We start from the raw sequence: 15,591 nt of genomic DNA, 5'->3' as shown, positions 1-15,591 counted from the left end.
TTGTTCTCCATATTTAAGAGTCTCTTATGTTTTGGCTCCCTCCCTGTTTTTATATTATTTTTGCTTCCTTTCCAATAAAGGAGAATTTTTAAAAAAATTATTTATTTTGAGAAAGAGCAAGCAGGGAGGGGCAGAGAGAGAGAGTGGAAGAGAGAGAATCTCAAGAAGGCTCTGCACTGTCAGTGCAGAGCCCAACTCAGGGCTTGATCCCATGAACTGTGAGATCATGACCTGAGCCGAAATCAGAGTCAGACAGTTCACCAACTGAGCCACCCAGGGGCCCCTTGAATATTTTAATCATTCGAGGTTGAGAGTTATCTAACTAGTGATTCTGATTTATTTTATATGAATGAAACTTAGGACTTAAAAAATTTTTTTTGGAAGAAGCGAATTTGGAAGAAGAAGAAATGTTGGGAGTTCTAATTAGGAACTGGCACAGCGAGAGCCTTTGTGTTGATAGCTCTGCTTTCACGTGCATGCAGGCACACACTTATGTAATTGACAAGTATGTCGAGGACTACAGAGTTGGTGACTTGCCCGAGGTTTGCCACAAACATGTTTAGTGACAGAGTTGGGAATTGAACTCTACATCCCAGCTCTCCGTCCAACGCTCTTTGGCCCTCCCATTTCCAGATTGTTGTCTAGAACCCAAGGGTTCTAAAAAGTTTTGTCTGTTTCTGAACCTTTTACCCAAAGGTAACCACAGTAGTTGTTTTCTTTTCTCTTTCTTTCTTACGTATTAGGGTGTCTTTTCTAATAGCAAGATTTTGTTCAAAGGGGAAAAGATTCTGCTACCGTGTATTTTAGTTTTGATGTCTTTCCTGCCCTGAGCTCTTTATTCTGTACCATCTTGTACTCAGAAAAGTACATTTGATTTATTGGCGGGGTTTTGTTGGACTTTGTTTCAAAGAATGCCATTGTGTCCTCCATAGAAATCTGTGACCCAAAGACCTCTGGAAAATTCAAAAGGACTTTTAAACATGGAGGGATAATTATTTTTAGTATGAAATTATTATCAATGAACGTTTTATTTCCTTCCAGTTCTCTACATTCTCCCTTTGTTTTCTCATCTCCTAAATCTCAGTCCTTGTGATTTTCTGGATGGTGTTTCTCATGAGCTGTTGTTTTTAAAGAAGATATTTATGCATATATATCTATTTTAAATGAAACTATTTCTGATGTCTGGAGGTTTTTTGGGGTCTCTTTGATAGTAAGTTAGGGTCATATCAATTTGCTTAAAAATAGTCTTGTCAAGACCAAAAGAAGGCCCAAAAGATAGTGTAATGGGTTGGGCTTTGCTTAAATTGTGGATACTTTTAATGATTAAATAAGCCCCTCACTGTTATTAACTGTACTCAGTGTTTGAGTCAATTAGTACACAATTATGATTACTTAAAATCCTTGATACTTTAGAAACTTGTCAGAATTCTAGACTTGTACCATAATGTCAGATTAGGACTGTCATAGAAGGTCAGAATTGAGGATGCGTGTAGTCCTGCTAAGGGAAAGGATAAGCGATCTTATTATATGTCAAGTCTGTTATTTCAGGTACATGCTTCATGTAGTTGTGTTTTTACATTTAATGTGGATATAAAGATATTAACATATATGGGATATATATATATAATAACAATACATATGATAATGCATTACATTTTAATAGAACATTTTTTCCTATTTTTCTCTGGCAGTGTTAGCAGTAGTCTTCTTCCTACCTTTAAATGTCAGAAATTTGAGAATTAATTCATGTTTACCATTAGGCTTTCCAGAGGAGTGATTTAAGTTACTTTACTGTTCAGCACACGAAATACAAACATTAATTTTGGAAAGGTAAGCTCTATCGATCTGAACATGTGATGACCATTAAATGCAAGGAGCTCGTTGAAGCCGGACGCAGTGCGAAACACCATCACACGAAGTATTCCCATTTTGATGGAATCCCAGGGGGGCGTTTTTCTGCCAGCACTAAGGGCGAGCTGTGAAGGAAGCCCGTCAGAAGGTACTTGGTGCCGTGTTCCTAACGAGCACCAGGAAGCTGGCTCTTGAATTCTGGGCTGCCACAGGGAGGAGAGCGCGGCGTCATCAGTATTCAGGTTAGGAAGCGTGGTTGGACACAGATGTACATCGTGACAGCTCACAGTACTGGCACGCGAGGACGCAGGACCAGTAAGTTTCGGAATCGGAGGATAAGCTAGATGCTGTCTGGTGATGGAGATGGCTTCCCGTGTTCCCTTCGTCTCCATTACCAAATAATCAGACGTAAGAGATGAGGAATTTAGGGTAGTTTTCCGGCTGTTATTGTGTTCCCTTGGTTCGCTCAACCTTTTGCTACCACAGGCTATCTTACTAGGCCTTGGAGGCATATTAATATAGTTTAAAACAACTTAAAATATGAACTGTTGCTGACTTTGTTCGCCAGGAACAACACCACCATTGTAAGGTTAGCAGGATGTTCAGTGTAATAAATCTCCATTGGGGAAGTTTAAGAAAGTTACGCCGTGCCAGTTGAACTCAACTTTCTTTCCAGCTGGTGCTTTAAAAAGCTCTGAGTGTTCTAGGTGCTACATCTAAATGTGCTTAACAGTACACAGGCTCCTTGACAAATGCCGTTCTTGGGAAGAGCACAGTCCTTCTATGAGTGTGTGTTATTTTTACCTATGAGCTGGCACTCCAGGAAAGAGTGGCGTGTACTTCATTAAGAAGATTCATCTTGAAATTCATTCAGCTTTCTGCCTCCTTCTAACCTCACAGTTGAGGTCATTGCCAAGTTTCACCCACATGTCTCATCTTTCTTCTCTGGGACTAAAATTCCATCCTTCATAGCTTCATTCCCCACCATAGCTTTACGTTTTCCCTTGGACTACCCGCTGTTCCTTGTTTGTCTTTTACTTAAGAACATTCCTGTAACAATTCATATTTTTTCATAATACCATTTTCTTAGATCTTGTTCTTTGGTGGCCACTTTAAATCATCGAAAGTTGCTTATTAAACCACTGAGCTCTTACCCTTTTCTTCTCCATCTCTTGAATGCTTTTTTGCTCAATCCCTCTATGTTCAAGGCATCTTCTCTTTGCCCTGCATTCTTCAGTCCCACTCCCTCTTTCCTGCTCTTTCCCCTCCTGCCCTTTCTCATCCTTGTAAAATAGCTCCCTAACCTTGGAATGAAGCCATCAATCCCATTCTGAATCTCTCTTTTAAACTTCGAAGCCATGGTCAACTGAAAATAGATACCCGAACATGGACGGGGCACTGATATTTGTAAAGAATTCTTCATTGCTGTGATCAGCTTCTCCTCTTCTCCACTCCTTTTTTCCCTTTTGAATATCTTTTTATTCAGTTCATTTAAATGGGAAACTTAAAGACCAGAAGTTGGTTTAATGTTCTAGAAAGCATACAAAACGTTGGCACTGTGTAAACGTTGAAATGACAACAACGATGGTAATGCCAGTGTGGCTGAGAGAGTTGCCATTACATTAGAGATAGTCTGAGGGCTTCTGCCCTCCAAGAGGGTAAATGTTAACCAGATGGGAATTATTGCAACTGAGAAATCATTTTCTTTTTGTCTGAAAAATTTCCCTTCTACTCCTTGAATTCCAGTAATCACCAGAAAATTTCCATTGATCAGTTATGCGCAATATAGCCATGTTCCACCTTAGGAATTTTTCCAAGAAGAATGCATGTTTCATGGTAGATTTTCTCGCTTTGCTAAGCTTGCAATTCTCTATCCTCCAGACATTGTAAATGCACAAACGATTTCATTGTCACCATTTAGTACAGCCCAAACTGAGAAGTATAGAAAAATAAGTCACCTAAAGACCTGTTAGATACTGTGAACTATTTCCTCAGGGGTTCATTGAAAGCTGATTTACCCTCACTTTTGGTGGTCATGTGGCGGCCTCCTGTGTGGAGTTGGCTGGGATCCTAGCATCTCAGTCATTCTTTAGGCTTCACAGCTTTGTATTTTTCCAGAAACAGTTGTGATTGGTATGTAAAATGATCAGTTCCTCCCAAATATATGTCTTTGCTTTGCCCCTTTGAACTTGATTTGACTATTTGTTACAAAATAAAATATGTAGTCCTTCTTGATTGGTTCCGGGGCAGAGGTCAGGATTTCCCAAGAATATGGCCAGCCTGCATCCTGACAACTGCCACATGGCACATCATTAATCATGGCCAGTTAGTGCCTGGCAGGTTTAGCTTTATAGTCCAGCTTGTATATCTTGTGATGGTTTGGAGTTTCATTAAACCTGTTTCCTGATGACAGTTCTATTTTCCAGTATTTTAAAAGAGAGAAGTTTGTGTGTGTATGTTTAAATCAAGGCTGATTGCAAAAGGCATTCACATTCCTTTTCTGGAAGCTGTTCGTAACTGGGAATGCATCAAGTCCTACAGAAAACAGTTTGAGTGACTATATTTTCAGCTTTCCCAAAGATATACGATTTAAGATAATGGGAAAGAAGTTAATTGATCACATACAATGATGCCTTATGGCAGTTGTTCTCAAAGTTTGATCCAGAGACCCCCAAAAAAGAGTCTCCAGAATTGTTCCAGTGAGTCTCAGAGGTCAAAATTGTTTTCCTAAATATTTAAATATTATTCTCATTTTTCACCCTCCTTCTCTCACAGTTATACAGTGGTGATTTCAAGAGATTATACATGATAGATGAGGTAATTACTCTGATGGCTGGTCAAATGTGTGCTGTGTGTTCTAGTGTTCTAAAATTTTCTGTTTTCATTTCTGATTTTAACCAATGTCTAAGTAAATCTTGATAGATATTACTCATGTAAACAAAACTTCTTTGAAGGTCTCAAAAATTTTTATTTAAAAATGTTTTAATGTTTATTTTTGAGAGAGAGAGAGAGAGAGAGAGAGAGAGACAGAGTGTGAGCAGGGGAGGGGCAGAGAAAGAGAGAGAGGGATACACAAAATCTGTAGCAGGCTCCAGGCTCTAAGCTGTCAGCACAGAGCCCGATGCAGGGCTTGAACTCCCAGACCATGAGATCATGACCTGAGCCGAAGTTGGAACCTTAACCGATCGAGCCACCCAGGCATGCTTGGTCTCAAGAATTTTTAAGAGAAGGAGTCCTGAGACCCAAAGTTTGGTGAACTGCTAGCTTAATAGTGGAAAACGTAATTCTCTCTCAGAACCCTGCTGAGAGTAGCCTCCAGCCGGCTGCACCAGGGCGCTGCCTTAAGCCAGACAGTTGTTCAATAAACAGTTTTTAATGGAATTAAATTGAGTTCTTGGAATGTAACTTTTCAGACCTAATTTAAGATTCTCTCCCAAGGCAGCGTTTGAGCATTGAGTGCATTGCACCCTGCCAAGTTTCTTCGAGATCAGTAACTGGCAATCCTCAACATTGAGTCAAGTATTTCAGAAGTCATTGTCATGTAATACCTGCTTTAACTGGCATCTTACTGGCATTGTCTAACATGTGGCCACATACATGATTTTAAATTTCCTAGCAGTCATATTTAAAAAAGTAAAAAGAAACAGGTGAAACTCATTTTTTTTCCAGCTTCAATGAGGTATAATTGACAAAATTGTAAGATATTTAAAGTGTACAATGTGTTGTTTTGATATGCTCGTACATTGTGTAGGATCCCCACCCCCCACCTCCCCATTGAGTTAATTAACATGTTCATCCTCACATATTTGCTGTTTCTTTTCTGTTGGTTGTTTTTTTGTTTGTTTTTGGTGAGAACATTTGGTGAGCCTCTTGGCAAATTTCAATAATAGAATAGTGTTATCAGCTATAATCACCATGTTTTATATTAGATCCTCAGACCTTATTCATCTTTTAAATGAAAGTTTGTATCCTTTTACCAACTTGTCCATATTTCTTCCACCATCCCCCAAGCCCCTGGCACCCACTTTTCTACTCTCTATTTCTGTGAGTTTGAATTTTTCTTTTTCTTTTTTTTTCTTTTTCTTTTTTTTTTTTTTAGATTCCACATATAGGTAATACCACGTGCATTGTGGTATTGTGGTTGTCTTTGTGTCTGTCTTATTTCACTTGGCATACTGCCCTCCAGGTTCATCCGTGCTGTTCCAAATGACAGGCTTTCCTTCTTTTTTAAGGCTGGATAATATTTCATTGTATATATGTATGCTGCATTTTCTTTATCCATTCATCTGTTGACAGACACTTAGATTGTTTCCATATCTTGGCTATTGTGAATAATTCTGCTTATGAAGATGGAAGTACAGATATTTTTTGAGATCATGATTTCACTTCCTTTGAATATACACCCAGAAGTGGGATTGCTGGGTCATACAGTAGTTCTGTTTGCAATTTCTTAAGGAACCTCCGTATTGTTTTCCATAGTGATTGCACCAATTTTTATTCCCACCAGCAGTGCACAAGGCTTCCCTTTTCTCCACACCCTCACCAGCGTCTTTGGTAATAGACACCCTAACAGTCATGAGGTGGTATCTCATTGTGGTTTTTTCATTTGCAGTTTCCTGATAAATTATAATGTTTTGGCCATTTGTATGTTTTCTTTGGGAAAATGCCTACTTAGGTCCTTTGTCCATCTTTGAATTGGGTTATTTGTGTCTTTTCTGTTGAGTTTTGTCAATTCCTAGTTTATTTTGGTTAGTAACTGCTTATCAGATATGTTGTGGTCTGAAAATATTTTCTCCCATTCTATAGGCTTCAGTGAAATTAGTTTTAATAATATATTTTATTTAGCCTGGTATATCTAAAATGTTATTACTTCATGTAATCAATATAAATTTATCAATGAGATCATTTATATTCTCATTTTAATATTAAGGCTTTGAGATCTGGTATATATTTTACATTCATAGCCCATCAATTTGCACTGGACACATTAGTAAGAACTAAAAGGGGCAAATAGCTATTCCTCTCCCCCCCCCCCCGCTTTTAGAATGAATAATGAACTGTGACTTTATTTTTTTTTTTAACGTTTATTTATTTTTGAGACAGAGAGAGACAGAGCATGAACAGGCGAGGGTCAGAGAGAGAGGGAGACACAGAATCTGAAACAGGCTCCGGGCTCCGAGCTGTCAGCACAGAGCCCGACGCGGGGCTCGAACTCACAGACCGCGAGATCGTGACCTGAGCCGAAGTTGGCCGCTCAACCGACTGAGCCACCCAGGCGCCCCGAACTGTGACTTTAAATTTGGCATGATCTGAGTTTAATTTCTGTCATACCACATGCCAATGAAAAAAGGAGAGTTTGTTGAATGGAAATCTCTTGGGTAGAGACTCCCGGCAAGCTGTATCTGTTCAGCAACATATTTGATACAGTGCCATGTTTAATTAATATTAGTGTCAGTTCATAAAATCCTGCTCCTTGTAAGAGAAAAGAATTCTATGTAGAACAAGAAACTTTAAGAAATCTGTGGTCCTTGGTAGTGTGTTGGAAGTTTCCTTTTTTCACTTGTTACGCTTTTTATATGTAAGTACAGGGATGTGATTCATAGATTTTTCAGCACCAAAATTTTTTTTTTAATGTTTATTTTATTTTTTTGACAGAGAGAGACAGAACATGAGCAGGGGAGGGCAGAGAGAGAGGGAGACACAGAATCCGAAGCAGGCTCCAGGCTCTGAGCTGTCAGCACAAAGCCCGATGCGGGGCTCGAACTCACGAGCCTTCGAGCTGTGAGATCATGACCTGAGCCGAAGTCGGCCACTCAACCGACTGAGCCACGCAGGCGCCCCTCAGCACCAAAATTTAAACACATTCTTTGAGAGTTTATCTTCTGTTTACCTAGCAGTTAACCTTTTGTTGTGGATGCATTTCATTTTTTAAGCAACTGGGGCGGAGTAGGGGAATGCGTGGGTGACTCAATCAGTTGAGCATCCGACTTCAGCTCAGGTCATGATCTCACGGTTCATGAGTTCGAGCTCCGCGTCAGGCTTTCTGCTGTCAGTGCAGAGCCTGCTTTGGGTCCTCTGTCTCCCTCTCCCTCTACCCCTACCCCACTCACACGCTCTCTCGCTCTCTCTCTCTCTCTCTCTCTCTCAAATATAAATTAAAAAAAAAATTCAAGCAACTGGATGTACTTTAAAACGTGTATTATGTAGTCACCAGTAATCTGTAGCCATGAAAGTTCATGATCATTGATCTCTTCAGGTATTCTTAAAATAATTATACCTGCTTGCCAGCTCCTTGCTCTCTGACTTGGTAGCTTCTCTGTTTCATCGGTATTTTTCCATTTTCTCAAATCTCCACTTTTCAGTTTGCAGCTAAAATTGGAGCCAAGTAACATGTGTGTCCTCCTCTCTGGTGTTAGTACTTAGTGTGGAGGGCGGGGAGCCCGGCCTGCCATGAAGAAGCAGAGCTCGCTGTCCCCGGCCCAGCCCTCAGGATCAGGTCTTGCTGTGGGTTCCGTCTTTTGGCTTGGTGTGACTTTCCCAAATGGAATGCATTTCCCCCCCTAGCTACATTCCTTCCATGTTCTTCCCACATCAGCTGGAAGTAACCAGTTGGTTCTGGATGCTGCCCACAGATTCTTAGCTCTTTTGCTTCTTGGTCCCCTCAACTTGCCCCTCGATTTAAGGGACTGATGTTTTTGAGATCCAGGATTATGTTGTTGAGTAAAGCAAATCTCATTTTTTCCTAAGAGTGCCTGAAGTTTAAGGCTTGATTCCGGAAAACAAATCACGACAGCAGTACCTGTAATTAATGTGTATTGCGTGTTTACCACATGCCAGGCATTGTACTAAGCAGGTTGCATCCATTAGCTTAGTACATCCCCGGCAACCCTTAAAGCAGGTTCAGTAGTTGCCTACAGTTTTTAGGTAAGGGACATAGAAAAATTAAATAGTTTGCTCCAAGTTATACATTAAAGGGCAGCTCCAAGATTTCGAACCCAGGAGCTTGACACCAGAGTCCTTCCTCTTGACACTGTATTCAGCTGGTAGGCAAAGCTTTGCCTGTGTCTTGTTGAATCTTGAGTCTCATTGAAGAGTAGACGGGAATTTGATGCTTTAACGTGTTAAAACCTCTCTGCTTCCGCCTTCTAAGAACAGATTATACTTAATGCAATTTTCCCTGAAAAGACAGGGATACATTTCAGTACGTAGGACGATATTCCCTTTATGTGAAGTCAGATTGCTTGTTATGAAATGTGAAACTACATCCATGCTATACCGTTATCTTTATTAAATTAAAAATATTTATTAGGTGCACAGAATATAAGATCTTAAAGCCAGTTTGTTCTCATAGGTGATTAGGTTTGGTTTTCTCTTTCCCTTGATGAAAATCTTACTGCCTCAGAGAGCAAATGAAATTCAGAATGAGTTCACGTGAATTAGGAGGCCCTACTATATGACTCCCCCAATTACAGTGTGACTCAGTATTCTCTTGGGTGTGAAGAAGTACAAAAATATGGTTAAATGCATTAAAAGCCCTCATTAACTGTCTTCATCCTCACCCCCCATTACTTTTTCAGTGCCATCCATTGGTAGGCATAGGCAGGTTAGGGGATTTGAGGCCCAGTCCTTGGACAGTTGGTGATCAGCAAAACTAGTATTACTTCCCAACTTTTTGTGTGTTGTGGCATACGCGGAAAATGATCATATTTTCTCTGGGGTAGACACATGAGGTTTCTTGAGGCCGGAGGTGATCCACTGCCCCGACCCATGGCCTTGGGTACACTTGTAATCCATTTCTAGCACACCAGTTGGAAAGCTCTGCCACGGCATATGGCTGCAAGTTTAGAAGCATGTCACGTATATGAAAGTAATCTGTAAAGTATAATGTGCTATTTTATTAATAATTAATTAAGACCCAGATATTTGTTGTATAAAAAGACAGTGTAAACTGTGATTTTTTTTCCCCCAGTTGCTTTGGGAGCTGTTCTTAGAGAACCAGGTGCAGATGCCAGACTAATTGCTGGAGTTAAGGTCCTGTGTGTGATATATGGCACAGTAATGAGGAGAAGTAGAAACGCTAACAGTCCAGGGGGATAGGCAGTCAGATGTTCTACCACTGAGCTATCCCCGCTAATCTGGGGTGATTGGTGCAAGGCTTCTTATAGGAGATCAGACAGCCGGTGAGATTTGTTAACGGTTTTACTATTTCTCCTGTAAGATTTCCTACCTTCTTTTCTGCCTGTCCCACTTCTTTCTTTTCTCAAGTTCTGCTTTGTTGGTAAAGTCTTTCTGTAGGTCGGCTTCTCCCGCAGGTGAAGGTCACACTCGATCCTCTGTTCCACCGTCATAACTTGTACGTAGCTTTGCCGATTGTGTTTCCAACGTTGTCTGTTTCACACATGTCTTTCCCCAACTAGATTGTGAGTCCCTTGAAGTTAAGGCTGCATCTGATTTAATTATTGTAGGCTGAGTTACATCCAGCTCACTTTATTACTTTCCATCATTAGGCAGGGCTTAAATGTTCTTTGAATTGAGCTGAAATTTGTCTCCCTGGGCCTTTCTCCCATTAGTCTTCATTCTAACATCTGAAACAACTGCAGAGTTACTTTTATGTTAGTCATTCTTACATCTGAATCATCTCCCATGTATGGTTCTTTATAGTCTTTATTGCTCTGGACTGAACATTTTTATTGTTGAAATTTTGCTTCTCTGGTTTTTCTTTTCTTTTTCTTACTAGTAAACTTCCTTTCCCTCTCTCAGTGTGGGGAATCACAGAATTTTAGCATTGAAAGGAGCTAGAATTTACCTTGTCTTGGTCCTTCATCAAACTAATATTCTTTGCCTACTTGCTGATTGACTGAGATGGAGATACAGATATTTTGGGGCAACACAATATTTTGAGTATTTCATTCACTAGGAATAATGACGAAGTTTAGATACGATGGATTATAAACGTCCTTCATCTTTCATTCTGTTTTAAAATGTACCTGCTGCTGGATGTCTTAAGAATGATGAGCAAAATAGATGTTTGATGCTGAAGGAGTGTATCTGCGGTACAGAAAGAGCTTCAGATTTTTATAGCATTACCGTTAAGAATTTGACTCTAAAGTCAACCTACCTGGGCTTTAATCCTGGATCTACCACATGCCAGTTTACATTACTTAATCTTGAGTAAATTACTTAATCTGCGTATGTCTCAGTTTCCGTATTTGTAAGATAAGGTTAATAATAACGTAGGGTATTGTGAGGTTTAAATGATTTAGTGCTCGGAAAGCACGAAGAGCAATGCTCGGCGCCCAGCAGATGTTCAGTGTGTAGTGACCTCTGCCTGTTCCACCCCCAGGACTGTGGAGTTACGCACGCATCTGGTGAGATGTGGGATGCATCCGTGTAATTTCTGGTCCAGTCTTACCGACTTATCATGTACTTGTGATATAAGCCTCTTATCTTAATAAGAGGCCCAACATCTCATGGCCCGCATCAAAGCATGATTTTCCCAGAATGAGACCACATCTGTGGAGCAGTGAAGTATTTTGTTTGCCATAAGGTTTTACTGTAGGAGTGGTTTAAGAAATGGCAGAAACGCCCATTAGCTTTTGGAGTCTGTTCCTTTGAAACCAACTTGCTAGGAATATATTTACTGACTTTTTAAAAAGTAAATTCATTTTCTTCATTGATATTCTGTAAACACAATAGTGGCAACTTATATTTTGTGGAATATAATGTGTTCAAGTGGATTTAATTTTCCTTAGTAAACTGCTTTTAATAATGCATCAGAGTACATTTTTTTCCTCTCTTCTCAGGTTGCTATCAAGATCATAGACAAGACCCAGCTGGATGAAGAAAACTTGAAGAAGATTTTCCGGGAAGTTCAAATTATGAAAATGCTTTGCCACCCTCACATCATCAGGCTCTACCAGGTAGGTTCCCTAGTGGGGTAGCGTATGGCAGCGAAGAATCCAGGATGGTCATTTTATGTGTATAGGTGCCTTTGAGGAAAAGGTGTCTGGGTGAACATCTCCAGCTTTTCTTGGTTTCTGTGTTCATATGTTTATCCTCCTGTTTTCCCCACCCTTTTTATCTCCACATTCAGCACTCATGTTTTACCTGGCTCTTTACTAGTAAGCTCTACCTTACCCATGTAGGCCTTTCACATTTGTTCTTTAAAGCTTGGGGACCATTCTTTGTGAGAATTACACAAAAAGATTATTCAGAAGATGACGAGAACTTATTTATGTAGGTCCAAATCCTAAAACAGAATGGGAAAGCCAGAAGGAACGGAGGATTCTTAGGGATGAAAAGCTAGAGGTGAATATAACATTATCTTTTTCTGACATCACTTAAATGCTCATTTCTGTGATCCTGGTAGGACGTATGATGGAAAAGGATATTTTAACTATGGCCCCTTTGGTCAGTCAGAACCCACCTCTTTTCTAGTAGGGTCCTAGATTACGTTTTCTGAGGTAGCGTTTGATTACTTTGGTAACCGTGAGATTGATTTTGTGTAATGGAAGAGATTTCCCTTCTAGTTCTCTTACCTTCCCGAGAAGCATGCATATTTCATGCCACCCTCAACAATTCCCTTGCTTTACTGCAAAAGCAATAAGTCTAATGGCTGGAATTTCAAGCCAGATAGGAAGAGAGGACCTAGCCTTAGCAGGCTGGTGGAAGAGATATTTTGGGAGAGGTGGGGCTTTGGGGTGCTTCTCAAATTGCAGTGTGTTGGCAGTCACAAGCTCTGCCTCTGCATAAGGCCAGCCCTGCTTGCTGCTTTCTACCAGAACAGCCATCGCCTAGTTGTTCAGGAAGTGGCCACCCACTCGGTTCATTTGCTGCTGTTACTCTGCAGTAAAGGTTACTGGCCCAGACATGGCACCATGTGTAAGGGTGGAGGCACAATGGGCAGGCTTTCAGAGTCTATTAACTTTATGGAAAGGAAAGCATGTTGTGATGTTAGTGTGTGTGGTTAAGGCTACAGCTTTAGGGCTCTTTTCTGGCATCAGCTGTTCACATAATGAAATGAATTAGATCAGCAGGAGCAGACTTGTTGAAATTTATCAGACCAAATTCTGTTGAGCCACACCTACATTGTGCCCCAGAAGCAAACTCGTGAAGGCTTCTTGGTGTTGCCTGAAGACTTAACGTCTGCAAACTCGGAGGTGTCTAACCTCTGTTTCCTTCCTATCCTGATCAACTGAGTAAACTTCTTGACCTCACTTTTTAAAATAAATCATCTTTAAATAATTGAAGGGTTATTAGGCCAACTTTCCTCAAGAGGTTAACTTGGAGGTATTAACCTTACAACTGAATTCTCCAAGTTTATCTTTCTTACCCAAGATTTCATTAGCTTATAAGAAGTCTCAGTTTCAGGCATGACTTTGAACAATGCCCTCTTTTAAGCTTTAATTTTGCTCTCTGGCAGCTAGTATTGTTAATAGGGGATTCTGAGCTGCCAGGGTGAATGGCTGTCAAATTGTCTTTATAAATAGCATCAAGGTAGTTTTCAGGTCATTTGCCAAATCGTCAATTTGTAGAGGAAGCCAAATATAGGTAACTGTATAGGAAAGTTTTTGAACTACTGAAAAATTTAAGAGTAAGAGAACATTTGCAGTCAATAAAAGACCTGGGGGTACAAAGGAGATATACGATTTTTTTTTTAATGTTTATTTATTTTTGAGACAGAGAGAGACAGAGCATGAACGGGGGAGGGGCAGAGAGAGAGGGAGACACAGAATCGGAAGCAGGCTCCAGGCTCTGAGCCATCAGACCAGAGCCCGACACGGGGCTCGAACTCACGGACCGCGAGATCGTGACCTGAGCTGAAGTTGGACGCTTAGCCCACTGAGCCACCCAGGCGCCCCAGGAGATAGGCGATTTTTTAAAATTTTCTTTTTTTTTTTACTCAACACCTGCATATATGTAGAGCATTGACGTTTTGTTGTGTTAATCAACATACAGGAAGATCTTGGAAGCAATGCATGTAACAAACAATGAGCTAATACCACCAGTATATGTTTTTTAAAAATTAAAGAGAAACAAAAGTACAATACAGTTACTAAATTGAAAAAGTAACGTGCACTCATGTGACAGATTACCATGAAACCATACCAAAGAAGAGAAGAGATTTACTATTATAACACATAATGCTGTTACATGATATTGATGTGTAAAGATATCAAAGCTCAAGTAACTAGGAAATAATTGAGCAAAATTATTACCAATGAATTATGGTGAAAGTCTAAAGCTGTATTGCCTGGTATGATAGCCACTGGCCACACATGGCTATTGAGTATCAAAATGTAGCTACAGCAAATGAGGAACTGAAATGATAATGTTTTGGACTACTGGGATAAATAAAATACTAAGTTTTAAAAATACTTTTTTAAAACTTATTAATATGGCTGTTAGAAAAGTTAAAATTATATATGAGGCCTACATTGTATTCTGTTGATCAGCATTGCTCTAGAATGATATGGAATAAATGACTTATGGACAGTGTTTCCTTTGGGGGAATAGGATGAGGGGGCTGGGAAGAGGAAAATCTTTGGCCTTTTGTTCATATACCGGCATTTAAAAAATTTATCATGAGCATATATACTCATACATTACCTTAAAAAATATTTAGTGATAAAGGTAAAAAAGGAAGAAAGGACTGCCAACACAGTAAAACTAAATAAAAAGGCAAAATAGGGACCAAAACAAAATACAGATGAGTAATTTATATTGCAGTGTTGAATATTTACATGATTCTTCCCAATTTTGAAGAAATGGATGGCAGGGAGGAAAGTTGTCCTGTCCCTTAAAAAAACATATCCATATGTGATTTCTATGCGGTTCTTAAGTGATTCCCACCATTTTCCCTAGGCTTTTTTTGTTTTGATTGGGTCTTGGGGGGAACATTTTTGAACTTGGAAGTGATCAGTGTCGAATGTGAATTTTCTGGTTTTTGGCAGCTTCTTTGCTTCTCAGTTTTGTGGAGCTTACGAGATTGCAGAGGCCTCATGAAACAACAAAACGTCCGTCTCAAGTAGTAAATCCTTCTTACGTTTAAGAACGTGAAGGGATCCCTATTTCCCCCCTTTCTTCTTTATAGCATTTATGTGTGTGTCCCCTCCAGTGTTTTAAGTTTCCTGTAAGCAGTAATGGTTATTAATATTTCAGACAACAAAAGAGGGTTCCTTAGTTTCTCTTCCCATGATATCAGCCTGTCATTTGTGTCACTCTCTGTCGCTTTCCTGCCTTTGTACCAGGTTATGGAGACAGAACGGATGATTTATCTGGTGACAGAATATGCTAGTGGAGGGGAAATATTTGGTAAGTACCTCTATTGCATTCTTTAAAAAGCTATTGAGCACACTATTGCAAACCTAAAATAGCCATTCAACACCTTTGTCACTTGAGTGGCTGTCACTTGATGCTGTCCTTTTCAATCAAGAATTTTCATTTATTTTGGTTTACCTGTTTAAGTCCCTTCACCCTCTTTGTTTCCGCAGCAGAGGTGTTCTGTTTATTTCCATCAGGTGGTAACAGTTGGGATTAAAGATCTGCAAAAACAAACCTCCCTACTGAACATACAGCAGGTGCCTGCAGCCGAGGGTCTTTGCTATTGCTACATCTGCCTGGGGTCACCGTGTGTGGCAGAACCCCCGCAGTGGATGGGCCTCTGTTTTGTGTGAAGGCGCCCCTTGGAGCCAACAGTCTCATTCTAATGCTTTCTTTAAATTTTGTTTACATATAACA

General features: G+C 40.0%; 1 protein-coding gene across 10 annotated transcripts in view; it reads left to right on the top strand.

Annotated features, from left to right (window-relative positions):
• The window catches only part of SIK3 (SIK family kinase 3), a 253,200-nt gene that overhangs the window by 115,309 nt on the left and 122,300 nt on the right, over positions 1-15,591 (top strand). For all 10 annotated transcript variants that reach the window (XM_023239137.2, XM_023239135.2, XM_023239133.2 and 7 more), the window contains exons 2-3: positions 11,655-11,771; positions 15,102-15,165. In XM_023239137.2, coding sequence (XP_023094905.1) covers positions 11,655-11,771; positions 15,102-15,165 — 181 coding nt within the window. The remainder of the gene's footprint in view (positions 1-11,654; positions 11,772-15,101; positions 15,166-15,591) is intronic.

The sequence above is a fragment of the Felis catus genome, chromosome D1, assembly GCF_018350175.1.
Source record: "Felis catus isolate Fca126 chromosome D1, F.catus_Fca126_mat1.0, whole genome shotgun sequence".
Taxonomy (NCBI): Eukaryota; Metazoa; Chordata; class Mammalia; order Carnivora; family Felidae; genus Felis; species Felis catus.
The sequence above is the reverse complement of the archived record's forward strand: the minus strand, read 5'-3'. Positions and strand labels throughout refer to the sequence as shown.